This window comes from Artemia franciscana, chromosome 2 (assembly GCF_032884065.1).
Source record: "Artemia franciscana chromosome 2, ASM3288406v1, whole genome shotgun sequence".
In the NCBI taxonomy this organism is placed as follows: Eukaryota; Metazoa; Arthropoda; class Branchiopoda; order Anostraca; family Artemiidae; genus Artemia; species Artemia franciscana.
Window position 1 is genome coordinate 26,103,794 of NC_088864.1, and position 22,599 is coordinate 26,126,392.

At 33.3% G+C, this 22,599-nt stretch overlaps 1 protein-coding gene across 1 annotated transcript in view; it reads right to left on the reverse strand.

The window, feature by feature from the left end:
- LOC136039343 (vitellogenin-1-like) overlaps positions 1–22,599 on the reverse strand; it is a 105,088-nt gene that overhangs the window by 35,441 nt on the left and 47,048 nt on the right. Inside the window, exons 7-13 of the mRNA XM_065722993.1 lie at positions 19,902–20,100; positions 12,086–12,252; positions 7,578–7,746; positions 6,863–7,031; positions 5,104–5,282; positions 3,274–3,491; positions 1,081–1,297 (exon numbers count right to left, since the gene is read on the reverse strand). Of these exons, the coding sequence (XP_065579065.1) occupies positions 1,081–1,297; positions 3,274–3,491; positions 5,104–5,282; positions 6,863–7,031; positions 7,578–7,746; positions 12,086–12,252; positions 19,902–20,100 (1,318 nt within the window). The remainder of the gene's footprint in view (positions 1–1,080; positions 1,298–3,273; positions 3,492–5,103; positions 5,283–6,862; positions 7,032–7,577; positions 7,747–12,085; positions 12,253–19,901; positions 20,101–22,599) is intronic.

A 22,599-nucleotide genomic window follows, 5' to 3' on the forward strand; every position in this document is an offset into this window, starting at 1 on the left:
ATGCAAACTGTGTTTTACATCCAACAGGAAATTTATAATGAATTCTTTCAGGTTTGGAGGATTGTTTTTGTAAATTTTGCTACTTGCTATTCTACGTTATAGCATTCTAATATTGTTTTTGTTTTACCTAAAGGTCAAAACTGACGTTCTCAAGAATGCCCCAAATTAAAATAGAAACTTAGCAGCACTCCTGAGGGAAAGCAGAGAACAATATCTTTTTCGGTCTTCCCGAGCTTGAATTAATAGAACATAACCTTCTAATCCAGAAAATATTGCTGAAACTTGCGTTCAAGATTTTCCTCCCTTTTTGCCCGTTTTTCCTGAAAAACGGGGTATTTCGGTACGCTGATTTTGGCCGATTTTGAATATGTCAATAAGACAATTTTTCTGAACATTTTGCAGCCAAAACATTTTTGTTGCTCAAATTCTGGGTCAAAAACGTATTTTTAACTCACCGAGATAGTCTTGTTCAATATTTACTCATCTTATTCCTCCCGAAGTATTTTATTGACAAAAAGACTTTTACTGAAAACTGCGTTTGAATTACATGGAAAAAGCACAGTCTTAGTTACTATATCAGCATATCTGTACTGTCCTAAATGTTATTAATGACCGTTCTTTGATTTTTATATTTTTTTTTCTTGTCTTTTCATTTCCATAAAATTACTAGCCCTTCAAAACTATCGATCACGTTTAAATCCCAAGAGATTATCAGAAGACTTAACAGGCTACTGTATGTAAAGCTATATGAATAGCATATTTCCGAGTCGATCATTTTCAAACCGGAGCTTCTTCTGGGATTCCTACCGAATGTAGATAAAAACAAAGAAAGAGTAATATAAAACAATGGAAACAACAGTTACAGTAAAGTGCAAGTCCAAATTCTCCAATGAAGTCAAAATGAGCACTAAGCAATATCACCATGTTCGGAATATAAGATTGGCTTAAACTGATAAGGGAAAGAGTAGGAAAAGGAAACGTATAAAAACTAGAATTAAAAGACAACAACTAGATAAACTGTAAAAAAAACACATCTAGCAAAAACTACCACTAAGGAAATAAATTAGCAACAAGATTTACCTCTATGGGAAGGTAGTAATTATCTGATAGCTTATAATCACTTCTGAATGCGTAAGTAAATTCATCGGGGTCCTTTTCATACAAAGGTGATATTTGAAATGACCCGCTAAAACCATAGCCAAGATTTGTGAAATCCGTGTACAGGTTATTTGAAAGAAATGGTGAAGACTTTATTCTTTTGAGTCGATCTCGTAGAAGATATTTGATGTTACGACACCTGTGTATGAAATTTCAACTAAATGATTATTTACGAACAAAAAAGCAACTGTATTAAAATAAAGTACAAAAATAAAGTACATTGTATTAAATAAAGCACAAAAGCGGTTCTAGAGTCATACTAGTCTATTTTTACGCAGAAATAGACATTTTTGTGATAAGCAAGGAAACTACAACAAGGGAAATTGTTACGTCGTTAAAGCAGGTCAGCTGCGAACATGTTCCTTGGTCGTTAAAGTATGTCGTGTGTATAAATGTAACTCTATACCATCAAAAAATATGGTAAATCAAAGTATTTGTCTCAGATTAATGGTGTCTGATGCATCCAATGGTGCATTAGAAATCAGAATTTTCTTTTTTTCTTGAGACGATCATCCATACTTATATTAAGAAGATTCCTTCGTCCTAATATGTAAATATGATTTCCATCCTCTTGCTTTCAAGAAATAGAAGGGATGTGCTCAATACATGTATTGTGCGTAGCACGATACAGGAAAATTCTGATAATTGTATATACTTTCTCCCTCTTGGGTTTTGTAAAACGTTATCCACCAGCTATTTTCAATTGCACATAAGTGTAAAACAACACTCGCGCTCATGTGTGTTAAAGGCAACATAATACTTTAATACCCACTTTTAGACAGAAGAATTATCGTTTCAGTACCAAGGTTCAAAAGTTACTTAAAATAGCTACTTTTCATAGTTACTGTTCGCTAGTTATTTTCACCATAGGTGTTTTTTTCCCTATGAAGAATACAAAATATTAGTAATTCAGTAAATTATTAAGCATTTTTTAAGCCATATTTAATTTCAATAATAATACACTAGGGAAGGACTTGTAGAAGCCGTTTGAATCAGTGTATTTCTTTTGACATATTGATGTTAATAGATTTAGATGTGATTCAGCAAACATTTGAGAGTTAGATTTTTAGGTATAATTTTTATTTACTTTTAAAAGATGATAGATCTGCCTAGAGTAAACGGTGCAAAAGCAGATTATTTGGAAAGACTTAGGAAGAACAGCCTTGACTCTTGGCACGGCAAATTAAATGTATCCATATCTACTGTGAATTATTTAGCCAGGGGAATAAATTTTATGACCTGAACAGATGCTACAGGTAGTTAAAAAGCGAAGCAAAGAACCAGAAGATTTATCTCCGCCATAACTGGAAGGACAATTCTTTTTTTTTCCAAAATATGCATACAAAATACTTTTCTGTTCAGCATACAACAATTGTGATTTTGATGGTTTTCTATAATTTTTATAAGTTTTCATGTAACTTGACAATTTTTCGTTCTTTTTTGTAAAGTCGTGAAACCCAAACACCATAGTCCAACTCAACAAAATCCCATTTACGCAACAGAGGAGGCAAAAGCTTACAAAATGTGCTATTTGTAAGAATAAAAGGGCTAGATAGAGGTCTAAGAACCAGATATCTAATAAAATTTCGACAAGAGACTGGCTCTTATTCTGATTAAACTTGCACTTCTTTGAATGAAGATTTGTTTAATTTTTTTTTTTGTGTGTTAATGCATGAAGGAAGTGTCCACGCTAAAGAATGAGAACTTTGAAGATAAAACATGAATTGCTCATTGGATGGAATAATTTGTCACTGAGAAGAATATGTCGGCAACGATGAGTATTTTTATATTTATTAGAATTGAGTAACTAAAAATGTGCATAGAGATACAAGAATTTTCCCTGAAGTTTCAGTGTTATGCTGGCGGAACCAATTTTGATTTTTTCAGTGCTTTCGTTCTATCACTGTCTTGTCATTTTTTCTTTGTATTTTTGTTATGCCTATGGCATTTAAAGTAGCTAATATCGTCAAATCATATCCTTGATTTTATATTTGGACGATAAGGTAATTTGCATATTCTAATAGCAAAAAACAAACATAAATGTGGATAAAAAAAGGGATAAAACTACTTAAATCAACCACACAAAAAATCAAATACTAAAAGAAAAACACTTACGCAGCTACTACGCAAGGATTTTTGGAATAAGCAAAACTCCTCATAGTAGCGATAGCAGCACTTCTTATTTCTCTATTATCTTCACGAACAACAAAAGAAATAAGTACATCAATTTCAGCAGGAGAGGGACGAGTATACAAAATCCCAGCAAACGCCATTATGCGGAGGTCTGTTGGCTCAGTTGGATCCGTAAAAATAGAGAAACATAGTGGCACAAGCTAAAAAAAAAAAAAAAAAATTCTCAGAAGCTATAGTTAATTCTACTCTTTAAGAACTGTCTTTCAGTCCTAACTAAAGAACTACAAACACGACCTTCCTAAAAAATCGTCGATAAAATTTTTACTTTAAATTTAATTTTCTATTCCAAGGTACCTAAATGAGAAAATAGACGGACAGATAACAGCTTCATGTGCATAAGATAGAGTAATCAAGGATATTAAAAAAAAGAAGAAAAACAATCTGAATTCTCTCTCTAGAGAGGGATTGCGATGGAAGAAGAAAATAAATCAACGAAGATCTATTCCTGGTTTTATTATATCTATACTATGAATATTTTTTTTCACACTGTAACTGTAACGAATTTAACAAGTAATGATACCACTGGTATCCTGCAAATATTGAGGTACTACCATATCATCTATATTATCTAAGTAATTTCATGAGTATTGAATTTAGCAAGTAACAATCCCAACTGCACTCTTTATTTTTACCACTAATATCATGCCACCTAGGCCACTTCATTGATTTTCCTGATTGTCAAAATTAATATTGAGGATCTCTAAATTGTAGATACATTAAAATTTCTTGGGAACCGAAATTATCAAGCAGCTGTCCTGACTTTCAATCCAAAGAGGCCTGACCTGGGTACAAAAGAGCCACTTCCGTTTTGCCGTAAGTTCGGTTAAGAGTAGTTTTCCAACTAAACGCTTAAAGCTCTGAAAGTTTCTACTCATATAGGCTACACATATGTTTTTATGAAGGGTTGTAAAAATGGGAAAATAAAATTACGATGCAACTCAAGATTTTTGGAAACTATGAAAAGACCCTAAGGCTCAACGTATTAGATAATTTAAATTTAGATATAATTTAAAGAATTGATGTATATTTGAAATTAAAGCAATGAACTTTTCTGAACATAATTTTATACCTCATTTGCGAGTTCCTAATTTATTGTACTTTGACAAATTATTTGGTTTTTACAAATTTGTGTCCTAATATACTCTTTTTATTTTCGATAACTAAAACGATATAAAAATCAAAATTTACAATCCATCCGAGAAAAAACGTCTTGGCAGGGTTCTTTCTAAGTTCTGCCTCAATATAAAAAAAAAGAAGACGCTTTAGTACTTAAATTTAAGTACTAAGCATGAATGACTGAAAAAGAAAGAAAGAATAAAAGATATTGCAAGAACAGAGCTCTACTGCAAAAACAGTCTTCTCAATTTTGGCCACAGATACATTTATGGCTTTAATTGACTAATTTTTTCGCTTAAGATATTATAGCATGCTTGACAGCAATGTTTGTGTTAAATATCTAGTTTAGTGTTTTACCCTTTCACTTCACTGAGAAGGATAAAGTGGCAGCCCCTTATTCACTCTTGGAAGCAAAAAGATAAAGTTCGAAAACTTCAAGTATTTGAAACAACTAAAACAGTTTTTGCCAAAACAGTTATTTCTTTTTTAATATAATCTCAGAAAAAAAAACAAAGGCTCATAATCCTTTCCCTTAAATTTTTGCGACCATTATCATTACTATGAAATTTCCTACTCACTATTTAAATGTTTTATACTGAAAAAGGTTGATAACATATATTTAAACGATTGTTCTACCTTTGAACGATGTGGCATTTTTGTTCCAATATTTTTCAATGCATTAAGGCCATAAAACCGCACAGACCCATCTAGCGATTTATCCAAAACAGCTTCCCTTATTGGTTCGAATGTTGTCGGTATTCTTGCATTTCTTAACGCGATCAATGCTGCAACTTGATCCCCAGGATTTGTTGAATCTGTAGAAAAATAAAAAGTTCATGCATGAAGAATATCACTTCATTCCGGATTCCTAAGAGTTTATCAATTTCTGTAGGTAATAGACATCAATAAACTCAATTAAAGGCAGCAAGCACTCCTATATACCTAAGTATCTTCAATCGATCCTGCCTGTCTTCGATTTGCAATAAAATAATCAATAAGGTTAGCCGTCTCACCATCAGGTAAATACAATTTCAAACTATAAACCCTTTTATGGCCCATGAATGCCCACAATTTTATAAGTTGGATTTTTTCTGCCGGATGTTTATTTTTAGATGGCAGCAAAAGAGGAAAATTGTCATGTATTTTCAAATATGGTTTTCGAAATTGATATTTACGTTTTGATATTCGACATCGATATTTGGTCCGATATATCGATATCGAATATCGCCCTACACTAGTTCAGTCCCACATTCCAGGGCTATAATGAAAGACTTTGATAGCTAGGCCACGTTCAACAGATGAAGGATGAATTATTGCTAAAAATTGTGGTTTTTGGCCCTCCATCTGGGGTTGAACGAAAAGCAGATAGTTCTTGCATAGGGTGGGAAGAGATCATAAGATAAGGCATAAAAGGAATTGGAAAGGAATATAAAGGAAATTGGATCTTCATGGGAGAAAGGAAAGTATGAGGCTTCAAACAGACTGCGGTGAAGATGGAGCGCGCGCACACCTGTAGAGGCCTCAGATGTCTTTGCGCTGTAATGAGTTTTTAGTACGCGTATTCGTAATAGCCGTAATAGCAAAGTGAAAAGAAACAGAAACCCTTCCTCGACAAGAGTGTAGACAACTTTGTCTCCTAAGTCTTTGATAGTTCTACTATTAGACCTTCTGCAAAGCCAATTTTGGACCTCCTCCAATCTAGACTAAACCTTTCTGAATGAAAATATGATTAAGCAGGGCGTCCACTTGAAAGAAGTACCTCAAAACCCTTCATTGGGTCCCACCTCTCCCATCAACTTCTCTTAGGCAAAATGAGAGCAAGTCCACAATAGAAAAACTATTACTTTCAAGGAAAAGGGGATGGGGAGAAGATCCTCCTGCATACGTGTCTAATTTATAAACGCTTGTAAGAAACGTGATACTCAGGCATGAAATATTTTACTTGCTTCGATTTATAGCGAATGACAGGTTAAGTCTAGGTTCAATATTTACATAGTGACTAATATTTTGACCAAATAAAAATAAACTCAAAGAAAAAAAAATGAAAAGAATATTCTTTTAGTCATCACTACTTTCCTTATTGACTATAAAGAAAAGAAAGTGAGAGATTAGATCACAAGAGTTAATCTATCATTGTTTGTAAAAGTGATTTAGTAAGTGAACGATGATTTACTAAAAATACCTCGACATGTAGCCTTGTCTTTAGTGCCATGGACATATTAATTTTGGGCAATCAATTTTGAAAAATAATCATTAAAGTAGACATATAAGTGGAGTAGGGTTGTATTTTTATCTCCTGTCGAAGGGGGAAAAAACTGGCCTTTCTGGTTGATTTAAATTTATTCTGTGTCTTTTTTAACTTTTTGATTAAATCATTGTCGCAGGTCATAAATACCTTTAAATAAACTGAGCAGCTTCTGCCCCATTTCATCTTCATATCCAGCACTGCAGCTTCCACTTCCACAAGTAACGTGAATAAGATGTGCTAAGCTATGCCAGAACGACCATTTATTTATTTTATGCTCCTGGCCCTCAGAATCTAGCCATTGGCGATCAAGAAATTCCTAAAATGTGTAGAAGGGTAGCGATTAAAATGCAATTTTATATGATTGGAAATTTTACTAAAGCCAAACACTGGATTTGCCACTGATATGTTCCGCCATCTATTTAAAAACATTTTGATGTAAAAAGAGGTGGCAATAATTTTATTGTAAATACTACAACACAATTCAATGAGCATAGAAGGTGAAACAATTTTAGATAGCGATAGCTTGACAAATTCAATGAGTTACAAAATTTCTCTGGTAAACCGTACAATGTTAATATAACATTGGGTTAGCTTGAAAAACAAAATGGAAAACTGGCTATATAATTTGAAGAGAAGTTAAAAAAACAAACCAATCTGCAAACATGTACATCACTTATACAGAGAACGATTTTTCCAATTTTTTCATTTAAGGTATGTTTTCCAGTTTAGTTAAAAAAGCTGGCCAAAAAAAAATAACAATGTTAAAAATCAAGAAAATAAAAGCTCTTGCTCATTTAAGGAAACGTTTTTTTTTTCCTTTAGCTAATGTCGATAAAGTTGTAAAGAAAGCAAGGATACTTACAGCATATTTTCTAAGCAGAAATTCATTTGGAGTGCGCAGATAATAGGGAAAATAGCTCATAGCCCGCTGGCTATCTAGCCATGTGATAGTGGCGTTGTTTATTGTTTCCATAAGGAATAGTGCCGAGGGGTTTGATCCAGATGTTTGTACAATCTGTATAAATAGTCTTCTGCAACGAAAAATAAATAAAGAATCATTTGGCAATATTTCTAAGAAAATTCAGATAATATTGCAACATTGTAAAGAAAAACTCAACTTGGATTTACTGAAAAAAAGGGGTAAAGAGGACTGGTCCTCAAGAAGAGTCAAATACAAACTCTTTGAGAAACAAGACAAAAAAGAAACAGTTAGAAATAGTGACAAAACCTGGACAGGTAAACCCTGCAGTTGAAAACTATGAATAGATTCCCAGACGTTTCAGTTCGTCCGGGTTGGAAGTTTCAGCTAGCCACCTGGGAATCTTGGGTTCATCTAACAAACCAGCAGCGATTTTTTCTCCTAACTATTTTACTTTTATCGTTAATAGCGAGACAGCAAGAGCAAAATATCAATTCTACACATAGCAAAACAACAATAATATAACGTGGTTGTGAGCAAAGTAACATGGATTTCGTAGCAAACCAATTAAAAAAAGATTTTTTCAATTGAAAGTAAGGAGTAACATTAAGAACTAGAACATACAGATATTATTCCGCATTTGAGGGGGCTGCCTTTTAGTCAAAACACTAACCTTTACGCTAAAATTTTATAGTGCTTTAAAAATAATTCTCATTCCAATTCAACTCCTCGCGCGTTTGAGCAGTAATTCTTAAAAGATTGGGACACAAAAGTCAAAATTGAGCGTAAAGAGTAAGATGCTAAGGAGAGAGTAGCCCACCTTTTATACAGAATACTTTCTGGTTGTTTTAAGTTCTATTTTTATTTCTTACTTTCAGACGAAAAATATTTTATTATTATTTAATTTATGGTTTCTTTTCAAATTGTGTCCAGGCCTAGCTTAGATAAAATGTGAGCTATCAGCCCCATAAGCCCTAAATTTCTTGCTGTTAAGTTGTATATATAAATAATTATAATTTGTAGCGTCCCGCCTTTTCAGTTGTTCTGCTTAAAAATTAAAACTTTGGATTGCTATTAAAATTTCGCATAAAATTTTAAGGTTATTCAAACTTATCAATGAACAGTACTTTCATTGAATAAGTTCTTATCAATATCTTTACCAAAGAATTTCGGTTGGACAGAGAAGGGTAATAATTGTTCATATTGATAGAAATCCTGTGTGACGGTTGTTTTTATACATGGTTGAAGGCATTGTGACCTCTACTATAGGGTTCTCTGATGTTTAAATGAATTGTGTACTTTTGTTTAAATGCTTTGAAACATTGCATGTGCACAGGGGAAAAATATTATTTTTTAAAATTCCAGAAAATAAAGCTCCTGGTAATGCTTATCAGCAACATCCCCCAAATTAATTTCCTGGAGAGGCTCAAGATGTTCCACCTCACATTTTCTGTCTCTCTGCAGATAGGTATGTGAATATAATATTATATTTTATGTAGAAATAGTTTGTTGTAATGGGAGGGACACCTACGTTACCCCCCCCCACATCACCAATAAAAATACTCAGGCCAAAAATATTCCAAGGAATTAAGAAGGTATAGATACCAGGTTCACCCCCCCCCCGTGATTTTCTTAAAGTTCGTTTTATATTTTGCGTAAAAGCTCAATGAGAGTTAGAATATTTTGGAATTAATATGCACTCTGAGGTAACTTAACCACCACCCCCCACTGACAAAATGACCCACCTTCCCTCCTTCATAACAGCTGATGCGCACTTAAATGTCAGTGTAAAAATTGTATAAAATGTGAAGTAAATAAGCTTAGTTAAAAGAAGGTTTAAAATAAATTTAAGAAACATTTTTCTGCAATTCAGTATTACCTCTCTATATTTATCTGAAGGTTCATGAACAGTTAGAAAATTTGGACATTGGAATGCACTTTTCGGGCACCTGTCATACCTCCCCCCTACACTTATACAATGAACAACCATATCTCCTTCGTAGTAACTAAAGCGCAATTATACATAACTAAACATAATTTTATGGAAGATCAAAAGAATCAAGTTAGTTCAATCAACCCTTAAAGTAAATGTGTATATTAACCATTAATCCTGTATGGAATGAAAAAAAAAAAACAATTATCTTCAACTGAATGTAAAGAGCAACATTAAAATTTAGAATGAAAGAAAATTATCACGTATATGAGCATGGTATCGCTCTAATTATGCGACCCTTGTGTTTAAGGAGTCGTTCTTAGAGAACTGGGATAAGATTCAAACTTTAGTGTAAATAGCGAGGTACTGAGAAGGGGAAAACCTCCCTCATATACTTAATAATTTCTATTCGTTTAAGTTTTAATGTTGCTCCTAACTTCCAGTTGCAAAAACTTGTTTTTTAAAATTTAATTTCTTATTTTTTAAACAATTCTAAGAAATCTGGCTCCACTTCTATAGAAAAATCCCTCCTCCTAGCGGATCTATCCTCTAGAAAATTCAATGCTTGTGAAAGTTTACTCAGGACCGTTACCCTTAACATCTCCACGCGTAAAATTTAGTCGGCAAAGAGGAAGTAAGACATATGAAGAATTTCATATAGAAATTCTGGAAAATTCCCAAAGCAAAAGATTTCCTCTGGAAAATTTCATCCCCATGGAAAGTCTTCCCCATGGAAAATCACCCAGCAGAAAATTGGTCTCACCAAACCGAAAAATTTATGCATATTTCCCAATAATAAATACTATAAACTATAAAATAATAAATACTATATACTAAAAAAAAAACAAAAAAAAAACAGCTATGTTCTACTGATTTTCATTAGAAGTGTAATTTTTATTTTTTTTTTAGTTTTCTTTCTATACTCCTCTGAGTACATCTTTTGTATGTAAAGAGGGCATAAATAAATTATTATTACTATTACTATACGTAGACGATGGGCAAATTTTATATCTTAAAAATCTTTCCCCAGGGACTGTGGGGAGTCATTTTATCCCCAAAGGCATAGTTATTTGGCCTTTATACTATGCTGAACCAAATGGCTATCTCAAAATTTTGATGAGACGATTTTGAGAAAAAAGGGTGTGGGAGGGAGCCTGGTGGCCCTCTAATCTTTTTGTTCACTTAAAAAGGGTACTAAAACTTTTAATTTCCGTTTGAAAGAGCCCTCTCACGACATTCTAGGACCACTGGGTCAATACGATCACCCCTGGAAAACAAAAACAAATAAAGATGCATCCGTGATCTTTCTTCTGGCAAAAATACAAATTGTATTTTGATTATGAAATACCATGGTATGAATGATAAAAATCATGTTAAAGTTCTGCACAGGCGATACCCAGTGTCTGAGTATGATGGTGCAATCGATAATATTTTTCGTTGATCCATTACTGCTCTACCAGGCGTAATAGGATGTGTCAGATCCCTGCTGCCACATGCTCGGAATGATAAGATTGTGGGCCAGACAGAAGTTCAGCTTTATCTCTTCCTTTTAATTAAAGGCTCTACATAATTACAAGGCCTAACTGCGAGATCCCATAGACTGGATTCATTTGAAATGCTGGCATTCATACCTTTTAAGAGGATGAGGCAGGCGTGGGGCGGTGCTAAAGAAAGCTCAAAACTTAACCGGATTTAGAATTCGTTCTTCCCTTCTTCATTGGCTTCACACGTAGGGGTGTAACAAATAATGACAGTTAATTTTACATGGTTACCACCTGAGACCCTGGGTGCTACTGCTGCGAACAACAGGAGGGTCTTGCATGTGGCATTGTTCAGCAAAAGGTCAACTCTTTTTAATCCCCAACTACCCCTCACCAAAGTAGTGCACGCTCTTTGCGAATGTCCTCTTCATCATTGCCACGGAGATATATTTCAGCTACTCCAGCTATTGTCACTTTAATTTTTGGTCCAGTTATTTAGCTAAGAGAAGCTTAAAGCCAGGTTGGCTCAGTGTTACAAAATTTGAAGTGGCCGCACCATTATCAACTTTGTCAATGACGTTTAGCGGGAATCATCCTTGGAAGTTCCGAGGTCAAAGAGTGATTTTAGATTATATTTCCGAGGCTGAATGTCTGATTTCATTCAAAGCAACCGGGTGTTTTGGGACGATAGATGTTAACCAGTCTATCCCTGGATGTATTTGGTTCTCTAATGGCTCGTTGGACATCCAGATGTATATGGAAGATTTTATTCATATGCCAATTTGCATGAGAGCTGACTCCTGACGAGTGCCATTGTCTCGAAGAGGAAGGTCCTAACTGTGCAAAAGAAATTCATAATGAAAATTTTCCGAATCGGCTTTTGCACATTGATAATTTAACAAGATAGGAATTACCCTCCTATGAACAATAGAACAAAAATATCTATTAAAATACTGCGAATGACAAAAATTATGCTTATTACCATTTCCAAAGATGATGGCAACGATAAAAATTGAATCCAATCTTATAATACATACCTTACATTTCCATCTAGTCTGATCTTTTGATAAATGTTTCGTAATGACTCCAAATCTAGTCTAGAAGCCAAATTTTGCAACTGGACATAAGTATCACCATTTAAAAAATTTTCCTCTTCTGGAAGTATATTTTCACTTTGACTAATAACAGCCAAGCCGTCATATATCTAGAAAAAGTGATAGGTTTTGTAGACAATGGCACGCTTATTGGTTCAACATATATACTATCTTTATAGACGAGCAAAAAATGTGTATTTATTTATGTATGTATGTAAATATTTTTTATCAAAAACGACACCATATTTTTTCGGGAAAATTGGCACCCTGAGATATTTTGGCCTAAAGAAACGATCTAGATAGGTCAGAAGTTTCAGAAAATTCGTTAAGAGCCATAATTTCGAAAACAAGAATTATGTGTGTGACGTCTTTTTTATATACACCAGTTTTGCAATGAAATTGTCACACTTGTGTTGAAAAATTAAATAAATAAATATATATATATATATATATATATATATATATATATATATATATATATATATATATATATATATATATATATATATATATATATATATATATATATATATATATATATATATATATATATATATATATATATATATTATATATATATAATATATATACATATATATACATATATATATATATATATATATATATATATATATATATATACTAGCTGTTGGGGTGGCGCTTCGCGCCACCCCAACACCTAGTTGGTGGGGGCGCTTCGCGCCCCCCCCAAGCCCCCCCGCGCGCGTAAGTCGTTACGCGCCATAATAGTTACGCGCCATTGTAGTTGTGTCCCTATGTCCCACCTGTGAATATAGATATATATATATATATATGGTTTTAACTACGTAAAACTTGCGAATATACAACATTCTTTGCTGTCCCATTGTCTTTGCATATAAATAGATTGTCAGGTTTACCGACTCTTGAACATGCAACATATAATGGTCCATGGGAAAACAATCTGTATTCAGATCTATACCTCATGATTCTAATGATTGCCCTTGAGCTTTGTTGATGGTGATTGCTAATCGACCATTCCCTGTCCCGGTGTCCCGGTCGTCATTTACATCCCCCTGTTTCCCCCGGTGTCCCCGTTGTAGTTGTGTCCCTGTGTCCCGGTCGTCATTTATATTCCCTGTGTCCCGGGTCCCGGTCATCATTTGTATCCCGGTGTCCCGGTCTGTATATACATTCGTTTTTTAGTTTTGTTTTTCTCCTTTATTTTTTTCCTTTTTTTTTCTTTTTTAGCTTATTTAGATTTTTAGATTTTTTAGTTTTTTTTATTAGTTTTTAGTTTTTATTTCTTTTTAGTTTTTTTGTCCCGGTCGTCATTTATATCCCCCTGTTTCCCCCGGTGTCCCCGTTGTAGTTGTGTCCCTGTGTCCCGGTCGTTATTTATATTCCCTGTGTCCCGGTCGTCATTTGTATCCCGGTGTACCGGTCTGTATATACATTCGTTTTTTAGTTTTGTTTTTCTCCTTTATTTTTTTCCTTTTTTTTTCTTTTTTAGTTTATTTAGATTTTTAGATTTTTTAGTTTTTTTATTAGTTTTTAGTTTTTTTTTCTTTTTAGTTTTTTTGTAGTTTTTACCTTCTTTTTAGTTTTGTTAATTTTTTTTTTTACTTGTGTCCTGGTCGTCATTTATACTCCCTGTGTCCCGGTGCTTTGTTGATTGCTAATCGAACATTCCTTTTGTCCTGGTCGCTTTCTCTTTGAGTGTCGTCATTTATTTTTTTCTTTTTTAGTTCTTTTAGTTTTTACCTTTTTTAGTTTTTTTTTAGTTTTTAGTTTTTTTAGTTTTTTACCTTTTTTTAGTTTTTTTATTTTTTTTAGTTTTTTAGCTTTTTTATTTTTTTTATTAGTTTTTAGTTTTTTTGTAGTTTTTGCCTTTTTTTTAGTTTTTTTAGTTTTTTAGCTTTTTTATTAGTTTTTAGTTTTTTTTGTAGTTTTTGCCTTTTTTTAGTTTTTTTAGTTTTTTAGCTTTTTTATTTTTTTTATTAGTTTTTAGTTTTTTTTGTAGTTTTTGCCTTTTTTTAGTTTTTTCAGTTTTGACGTCACCTGATCCAGTTTTTTCAGGTGACGTCACCTGATCCACGATCCACAGATCCACAGACAACTTATTTTTATATATATAGATAGTTTTTTTTTTTTTACTTATGTCCTGGTCGTCATTTATACTCCCTGTGTCCCGGTGCTTTGTTGATTGCTAATCGAACATTCCTTTTGTCCTGGTCGCTTTCTCTTTGAGTGTCGTCATTTATTAGTTTTTTCCTTTTTTTTTAGTTTTTTATTGGTTTTTACCTTTATTTTAGCTTATTTTTCAGTTTTTTCCTTTTTTTTAGTTTTTTTTTATTTTTTTTAGTTTTTTACCTTTTTTTAGTTTTTTTAGTTTTTTTAGTTTTTTAGCTTTTTTACTTTTTTTATTAGTTTTTAGTTTTTTTTTGTAGTTTTTGCCTTTTTTTAGTTTTTTCAGTTTTTTTTTTAGTTTTTTATTGGTTTTTACCTTTATAGTTTTTTTAGTTTTTTAGCTTTTTTATTTTTTTTATTAGTTTTTAGTTTTTTTTGTAGTTTTTGCCTTTTTTTAGTTTTTTCAGTTTTGACGTCACCTAATCCAGTTTTTTCAGGTGACGTCACCTGACACATCCATCCATCCATCCACAGACAGACAACTTATTTTTATATATATAGATATATATATATATATATATATATATATATATATATATATATATATATATATATATATATATATATATATATATATATATATATGTATATATATATATATATATATATATATATATATATATATATATATATATATATATATATATATATATATATGTATATGTACTATCATTATAAACGAGTAATAGTAATATATATGTGTATTTTATCTCAAAAACGGCTCCATATTTTTTCGGAAAAATTGGCCTCCTGGGATATTCTGGACTAAAAAAAACGTTCTAAATAGGTCATAAGTTTGAGAATATTCGTGAAAAGTCTTAATTTTAGAAAAAAAATTATGGGAGTGACATCATTTTTATATACTGATATATTTTATATTGCAATGACGTTTTCACACTTATCACACATATGTGGAAAAATTGAAGGTTTTCATGTATGGAGAATTTTATATAAAATTGCTTAAAGAGCAAAATACTAATGATTAAAAAACTATTTGCATATATCAAACAGTACGTGGTAACCAACTGTAGTAAGGAGCGACCCGGCTCTTTAGTAGCCAAAACTCTAAAAAACGGAATTTTTATAACAATAGTTACATCAAAAGAATCGCATTTTAATGCTGATTTAAATAAATAAGTTTCATTAAGTTTAGACTTACCCATCAAAAGTTACGAGCCTGAGGAAATAGCCCCTTAAAAGTCATATAATCTTAACGAAAATCACAGCATCAGATTCATCGTATCAGAGAACCCTACAATAGAAGTTTCAAGCTCCTATCTACAAAAATGTGGAATTTTGCATTTTTTGCCACAAGACAGATCACAGATGCGTGTTTATTGGTTTGTTTTTTTTTTCTTTCTCCAAAGGTGATCGCATCGACCCAGTGGTCCTAGAATGTCGTGTGAGGGCTCATTCTAACGAAAATTGAAAGTTCTAGTGCCCTTTTTAAGTGGCAAAAATTGGAGGGCACCTAGGCCCCCTCCCACGCTCATTTTTCCCAAAGTCACCGGATCAAAATTCTGAAATAGCCATTTTATTCAGAATAGTCGAAAAACCCAATAACTATGTCTTTGGGGACGACTTACTCCCCAACCGTCCCCGTGGGAGGGGCTGCAAGTTACAAACTTTGACCGGTGTTTACAGATAGTAATGGTTATTGGGAAGTGTACAGACGCTTTCGGGGAGATTTTTTGGTTGGAAGAGGGATTAAGAAGAGGGGGTCATGCGGGGGGAACTTTCCATGGAGGAATTTGTCACGGGGGAAGAAAGTTTCCATCAAGGGGGCGCAGAATTTTTAGCATAATTTTAAAGAGCAATGAAAAAGTAAATATGTAAAATTCTTTTCAACTGAAAGTTAGGAGCAGCATTAGAACTTAAAACGAACAGAAATAATTACGCATATGAGGGGTTCACCTCCTCCTATTACCTCGCTCTTTACGAAAAAAGCAATTTTATTAATTTCAACTATTTATTCTACGACCTTTGTGATTCAGGGGTGAATTGGGACAAAATTTAAGCTTTAGTGTAAAGAGCGAGGTATTGATGAGGGGGTGAACCCCCTCATATTCGTAATAAAAACATACGAATATAGAACTTCGTTACAAAATTTATTTCGTAAGTCACGTATATTTTTACTAATAAAAATGTTCGTAAAAAATTAAAAGTTCTATTTGCCTATTTAAATAACCAAAAAATTGGAGGGTAACTAGGCCTACTCCCCCGCTCCTTTTTTCTCAAATTTCGTCCGATCAAAACTATGAGAAAGCCATTTAGCCATAAAAATAAATTAATATACAAATTTCGTTTTAATTATTCATGTGCGGAGAGCCAAAATCAAAACATGAATTAATTCAAAAACGTTCAGAAATTAAAGAAAAAACGAGTTTTATTAACTGAAAGTAAGGAGCGATATTAAAACTTAAAACGAACAGAAATTACTCCGTATTTGAAAGGGGCTGTTCCCTCCTCAACACTCGGATTTTTACACTAAAGTTTTTTACTGTTGTAAAAAGAAGAGTTGAGAGAAAGAGTCAACCTTTAGCGCAAAGAGCGGGACGTTGAGGAGGGAACAGCACCTTTCATATACGGAATAATTTCTGTTTATTCTAAGTTTTAATGTCGCTTCTTACTTTCGGTGAAAAACTTTGTTTGTTTATTTAATTATAATCTTAGATCGTACAGATTGCGGTAAATTGGCCATTATTTATTTCTTTTATTGTGATTTTATATACCTGAAGTCTTGTCTTTTACTTTTTATGCCTTTATATAAATTGGAAAAAAAAAACTCCAAAATTAAAATAGTGTAAGAACTTATACTAGAAGTCTTCCACCCCAATTATTAGGGGTTGTTTCTGATAATTTAAAGAAAATGAAAAAAGAAAAAGAAATTTTTTTCCTTTTCGGAAAAAATACGAAATTTTTTTTCAAAGATAGTTTTAACAGATATGCCTTTTGTGGTGAACTACCGGAAAATCTAAGGCTTAGAATATATACCGTTTCAAAAAATCACGTTCGGATCAACTCTGACCATCCCTAGCAGCTTCCATGTTTAAAAGTAGATCCTTCGGATTAGAAGAAATCTACTTTTTAGTAACAAAGGCCATGTAAAAAAGATATATAAGTATCATAGTTTCAGAATTATCGAAAATAGTATAGAAGTTTATATAAAAGCAAAAACAGAGCTTCTCTGACGCGCATAGGAAAACAAATAGAATATAGTTCTTTATAAGGATTAGATAAAAAAACAAGTTTTTTTTTAACTGCAAATAAGGAGCGACATTAAAACTTAAACAAACAGAAATTATTCCGTATATGAAAGGGGTTGTCCCCTCCTCAACGCCCCGCTGTTTACGCTAAAGTTTGACTCTTGTCACAACTCTACTTTTTAAAACAATGAAAAACTTTAGCGTAAAGAGCGAGGCATTGAGGAGGGGACAACCCCTTTCATATCTGAAACAATTTCTGTTCGTTTTAAGTTTTAATTTCGCTCCTTACTTGTAGTTAAAAAAAACTTCTTTTTTTATTTAATTTCTGAACGCTTTTGAATTAATGCATGTTTTGATTTGGCACATGAATAAATAAAACAAAATTTGCATATTAGTTTTTTTGTTAAATGGCTTTCTCATTGTTTTGATCGGACGATTTTGGTAAAAAAGGGGCAGTGGAGGAGGTTTAGTTGCCCTCCAAATTTTGGTTACTTAAAAATGTAACTAGATTTTTCTATTTCTTACGAACGTTTTTGTTAGTAATAAACATACGTACCTTACGAATTAACTTACATAACGAAATTCTATATTTGTATATTTTCATTACGTATATGAGGAGGTTCGCCCCCTCGTCAATACCTCGCTCTTTACACTAAAGCTTGAATTTTGTCCCAAATCTTGAAGAATGACCCCTGAATCACAAAGGCCGTAGAATAAATAGTTGAAATTACTAAAAATACTTTAGCGTAAAGAGCAATGTTTTGTGGAGGAGACGAGCCCCCTTATGTACATAATATTTTATGTTCGTTTAAATGCTGCTCATTCCTTCCAGTGAAAAAAATTACTTATTTTCTCAGTTTTTTTAAATAATGCTAGAGAATCCTGCGCCCCCTTCATGGCAATTCTCTTCCCTCATGATAAATTCCTCCATGGAAAGATCCTCCCACGTAACCCCTCTTCCTCATCCATCCCCACCCCAACACGAAAAAGTCCCCCTGAAAACATCCGTAAACTTCATAATAACCATTACTATATGTAAACAATGGTCAAAGTTTGTAACTTGCAGCCCCTTCCCTGGGGACTGTGGGGGATTAAGTCGTCCCGAAAGACACGACTAAGCTGAACAGAATGGCTATCTCAAAATTTTGATCTGGTGACTTCGAGGAAAAAATGTGTGTGGGAGGGGGCCAAGGTGCCCTCCAATTTTTTCGTCACTGAAAAAGGGCACTAGAGCTTTTTATTTCTGTTAGAATGAGTCCTCTCGCGACATTCTAGGACCACTGGGTCGATACGATCACCCCTGGGGGGAAAAACTAACAAATAAACACGCATCCGTGATCTGTCTTCTGGCAAAAAAAATATAAAATTTCGCATTTTTGTAGATAGGAGCTTGACACTTCAGCAGCAGAGTTCTCTGATACGCTGAATCTGATGGTGTGATTTCCATTAAGATTCTACGATTTTTAGGGGGTGTTTTCTATTTCTAAAATCAGGCAAATTTTCTCAACTTTTGATGGGTAAGACTAAACTCAATGAAACTGATATATTTAAAATCAGCATTAAAATGCAATTCTTTTGATGTAACTATTTGTATCGAAATTCAATTTTTTAGAGTTTTGGTTACTATTTAGATGGGTCGCTCCTTACTACAGTTCGTTACCACGAACTGTTTGATATGAAATCTACTGACGGTGACGGTATAATGAGAAACACCAGGTGTCTGTTGCACAGCGCCACGCGATTATTTCCAAAATTAAATTTTGGTGATTGGATTGACTACCAATTATATAGGCAGATATAAAAAGACTAATCAAACACGGTAAATGAATTCACTAATGATACTGACCACCTGAACTACTTACCAATGCAAAGGGAGGATCTTGTCCTATAAAAAGCTGACTAAGAATGCAAGAAAAGCGGATTTTTTTTTTCTTAAGTTCCAGGGTATTTGCTAGCCATTCCTATGTTTCTCAAGCACAGACTGGCGCAAATATACATTTTACATAATTTTCCATCGCTGTATGGAATTTTCCGCTGGTGTCCCAAGAAATTTTTCCAGGAAAAAATCAACTTGAAGAAAAATCAGGCAGAAGGATGGAAAATTCCAGGTATGTCCCACTCCCTTGCTCGTGTCTTAGGCCTTTCATCTGGTGCTATAAAGCCTTAAAAATGTCTGGGCTCATATTTATAACTATTTACTTCGAGCAGGTTACTTATTCTGAATTGTCAGTAAGACATCTAAATTTGACGATAGATGAATGACAAGTACAAATTGGCTTTTTTTGTCTTTACTTGACATACTAGGTTCGTACTAAAAATTTAAATACTATGCTATTTTTGCAATTATTACTGAGATTGTGAACTAGCAAAAAAAAATTTCTTACCAGTTTCTGAAGCTTCTGCTGCTCAACGCCAGTAAGTGTGGTGAAGTAAGTATCTTCTGTTTCAGTTTGATCAAAACTCTCGGTAACTCCTGGTAGACTTCTAGTGAAAGTAAATCGTAAACTTTCCTTGATACCTAATGAAATGCTCTCTTGCTTTACGGAACCAATTTCTCGAACTTCTACAAGTCTGAATTTACCACTAAAAGACAAAAACAAAAGAAAATGAGTAAGCTTGTCGGTAAGAATAACATATTTAAAAATTCTTCCAGCTTTGGGGGAGGGCTAGCCTAATGGACATTTGATATCAAACTCCAACTATCGGTTTCCAGAGCCTCCTGAAGATAATAATGTCATTGAAAATGCACTTAACAATCCTAGTGCTTAAAACTCTTTTTTGTCTGTTGTGAAAATTCTCCAAACCAGGGTTTATACTATGATGGTGGCCATAGAGATTCGTCTCTTGTGGCTCCTTACATGAAAGTTAAACTCAGTATATCTTGCATCATTGCATAAAAACATGTTTTCTAAACTAATTTCTAAAACCAGTCCCTCACTTACGAATATTAGCATGAATGTTGTCCATAGTTTCAGAAAGAAGAGAAAGATTAAGTACTGTGAAGGCTGATAAAAGTAAAATTGTATTGCAGTTTTTCAACAAAAGATCCCCCTATAAGCCCCCTTTCCCCTTGATTTAAAAGTCTGAGACAATTTAGAAGCTTAAGAACAACATTCAGCTGGTAGAACATCGTTTTTATGATTAAAGACTTTCATTTCATTCGATTCACCATTTCATGCTTGGTGTACCTATAGTTTTTTCTAATATGTATTTTAACAGTTTCTTTTGTGTACGTTTGGATCTATTAACGAATTAAATAAAAAAAAACTATTTTTTTTAACTGAAAGTAAGGAGCGACCTTAAAACTTAAAACGAACAGAAATTACTTCGTGTATGAAATGGGTTGTCCCCTCCGCAATCCCTTGCTCTTTACGCTAAAGTTTGACTCTTTGCCACAATTCTACTTTTTAAAACAATTAAAAACTTTAGCGTAAAGAGCGTGGGACTGCGGAGGGGACAACCCATTTCATATACGGAGTAATTTCTGTCCGTTTTAAGTTTTAATGTCGCTCCTTACTTTCAGTTAAAAAAACTAGTTTTTTTTTATTTAATTTCTGAACGTTTTTGAATTAATGCATGTTTGATTTTGGCTCTCCGCACATAAATTATTGAAATGAAATTAGTATATTAATTTTCTTTTTTGGCTAAATGGCTTTCTCTTAGTTTTGATCAGACGATTTTGAGAAATAAGGGGTGGGGAAGGAGGCCTAGCTGCCCTCCAATTTTTCGGTTACTTAAAAAGGCTACTAGAACTTTTAATATTCAACGAACGTTTTTATTAGTAAAAAATATACGTAACTTAAGAATTAACTTACGTAACAAACTTTTATATTCTTATATTTTTATTATGTGTACGAGGGGGTTTGTACCCTCGTTAATACCTCTCTCTTTACACTAAATCGTAAGTTTTGTCCCAATTCTTTAAGAATGACCCCTGAATCAAAAAGGCCGTAGAATAAATAGTTGAAATCACTAAAAATATTTTAGCATAAAGAGCGAGGTATTTATCTCCTCCTAAATACCCCGCTCTTTATGCTAAAGTATTTTTAGAACCCCTCATATGCGTAATAATCTCTGTTCGTTTTAAATTTCAATGCTATTCCTTACTTTCATTTGAAAAAACGTTTTCATGTTTATTTTTTCATTGTTTTTTTATAGTAATGCTAGAAAATCCTGCGCCCTTTTCATTGAATTCTTCTTCCCCCATGACATATTCCTCAAAGGAAAGATCCTCCCACAAAGCCCTCTCCCATCAACCCCACCCCCCCCCAAACCAAAAAATCCCCATGAAAACGTCTGTACACTTCCCAATAACCATTATTATATGTAAACATTGGTCAAAGTTTGTAACCTGCAGCCCCTCCCTCAGGGATTGTAGGGGAGTAAGTCATTCCCAAAGACATAGTTATTATGGTTTTCGACTATGCTGAACAAAATGGCTATCTTAAAATTTTAATCTGTTGACTTTTGGAAAAAAATGAGCATGGGAGGGGGCCTATTTGCCCTCCAATTTTTTGGTCACTTAAAAAGGACACTAGAACTTTTCATTTCCGTTAGAATAAGCCCTCTCGTGACATTCTAGGACCACTTGGTCGATAAGATGACCCCTGGGGAAAAAAAACAAAAAAAAAACAAATAAACACGCACCCGTGATTTGTCTTCTGGTAAGAAATACAAAATTCCACATTTTTTAGATAGGAGCTTGAAATTTTTGCTATAGAGTTCTCTGATATACCGAATGCGATAGTGTGATTTTCGTTAAGATTCTATGACTTTTAGGAGATGTTTCCCCCTTTTTTCCAAAATAGGACAAATTTTCTCAGGCTCGTAACTTTTGATGACAAAGACTAAATTAATTGAAACTTATATATTTAGAATCAGCGTAAAAATTCGATTCTTTTGATGTATCTTTTAGCATCAAAATTCCGTTTTTTAGAATTTTGTTTACTATTGAGCCGGGTCGCCCCTTACTACAGTTCCTTACCACGAACTGTTTGAAAAGAAAATAATTCGGTATTTCGGGGCTTCTGACATTATTACTCCTTTGCGGAAGTTAGGCTCAAAATTGAAAAAGGATTATAT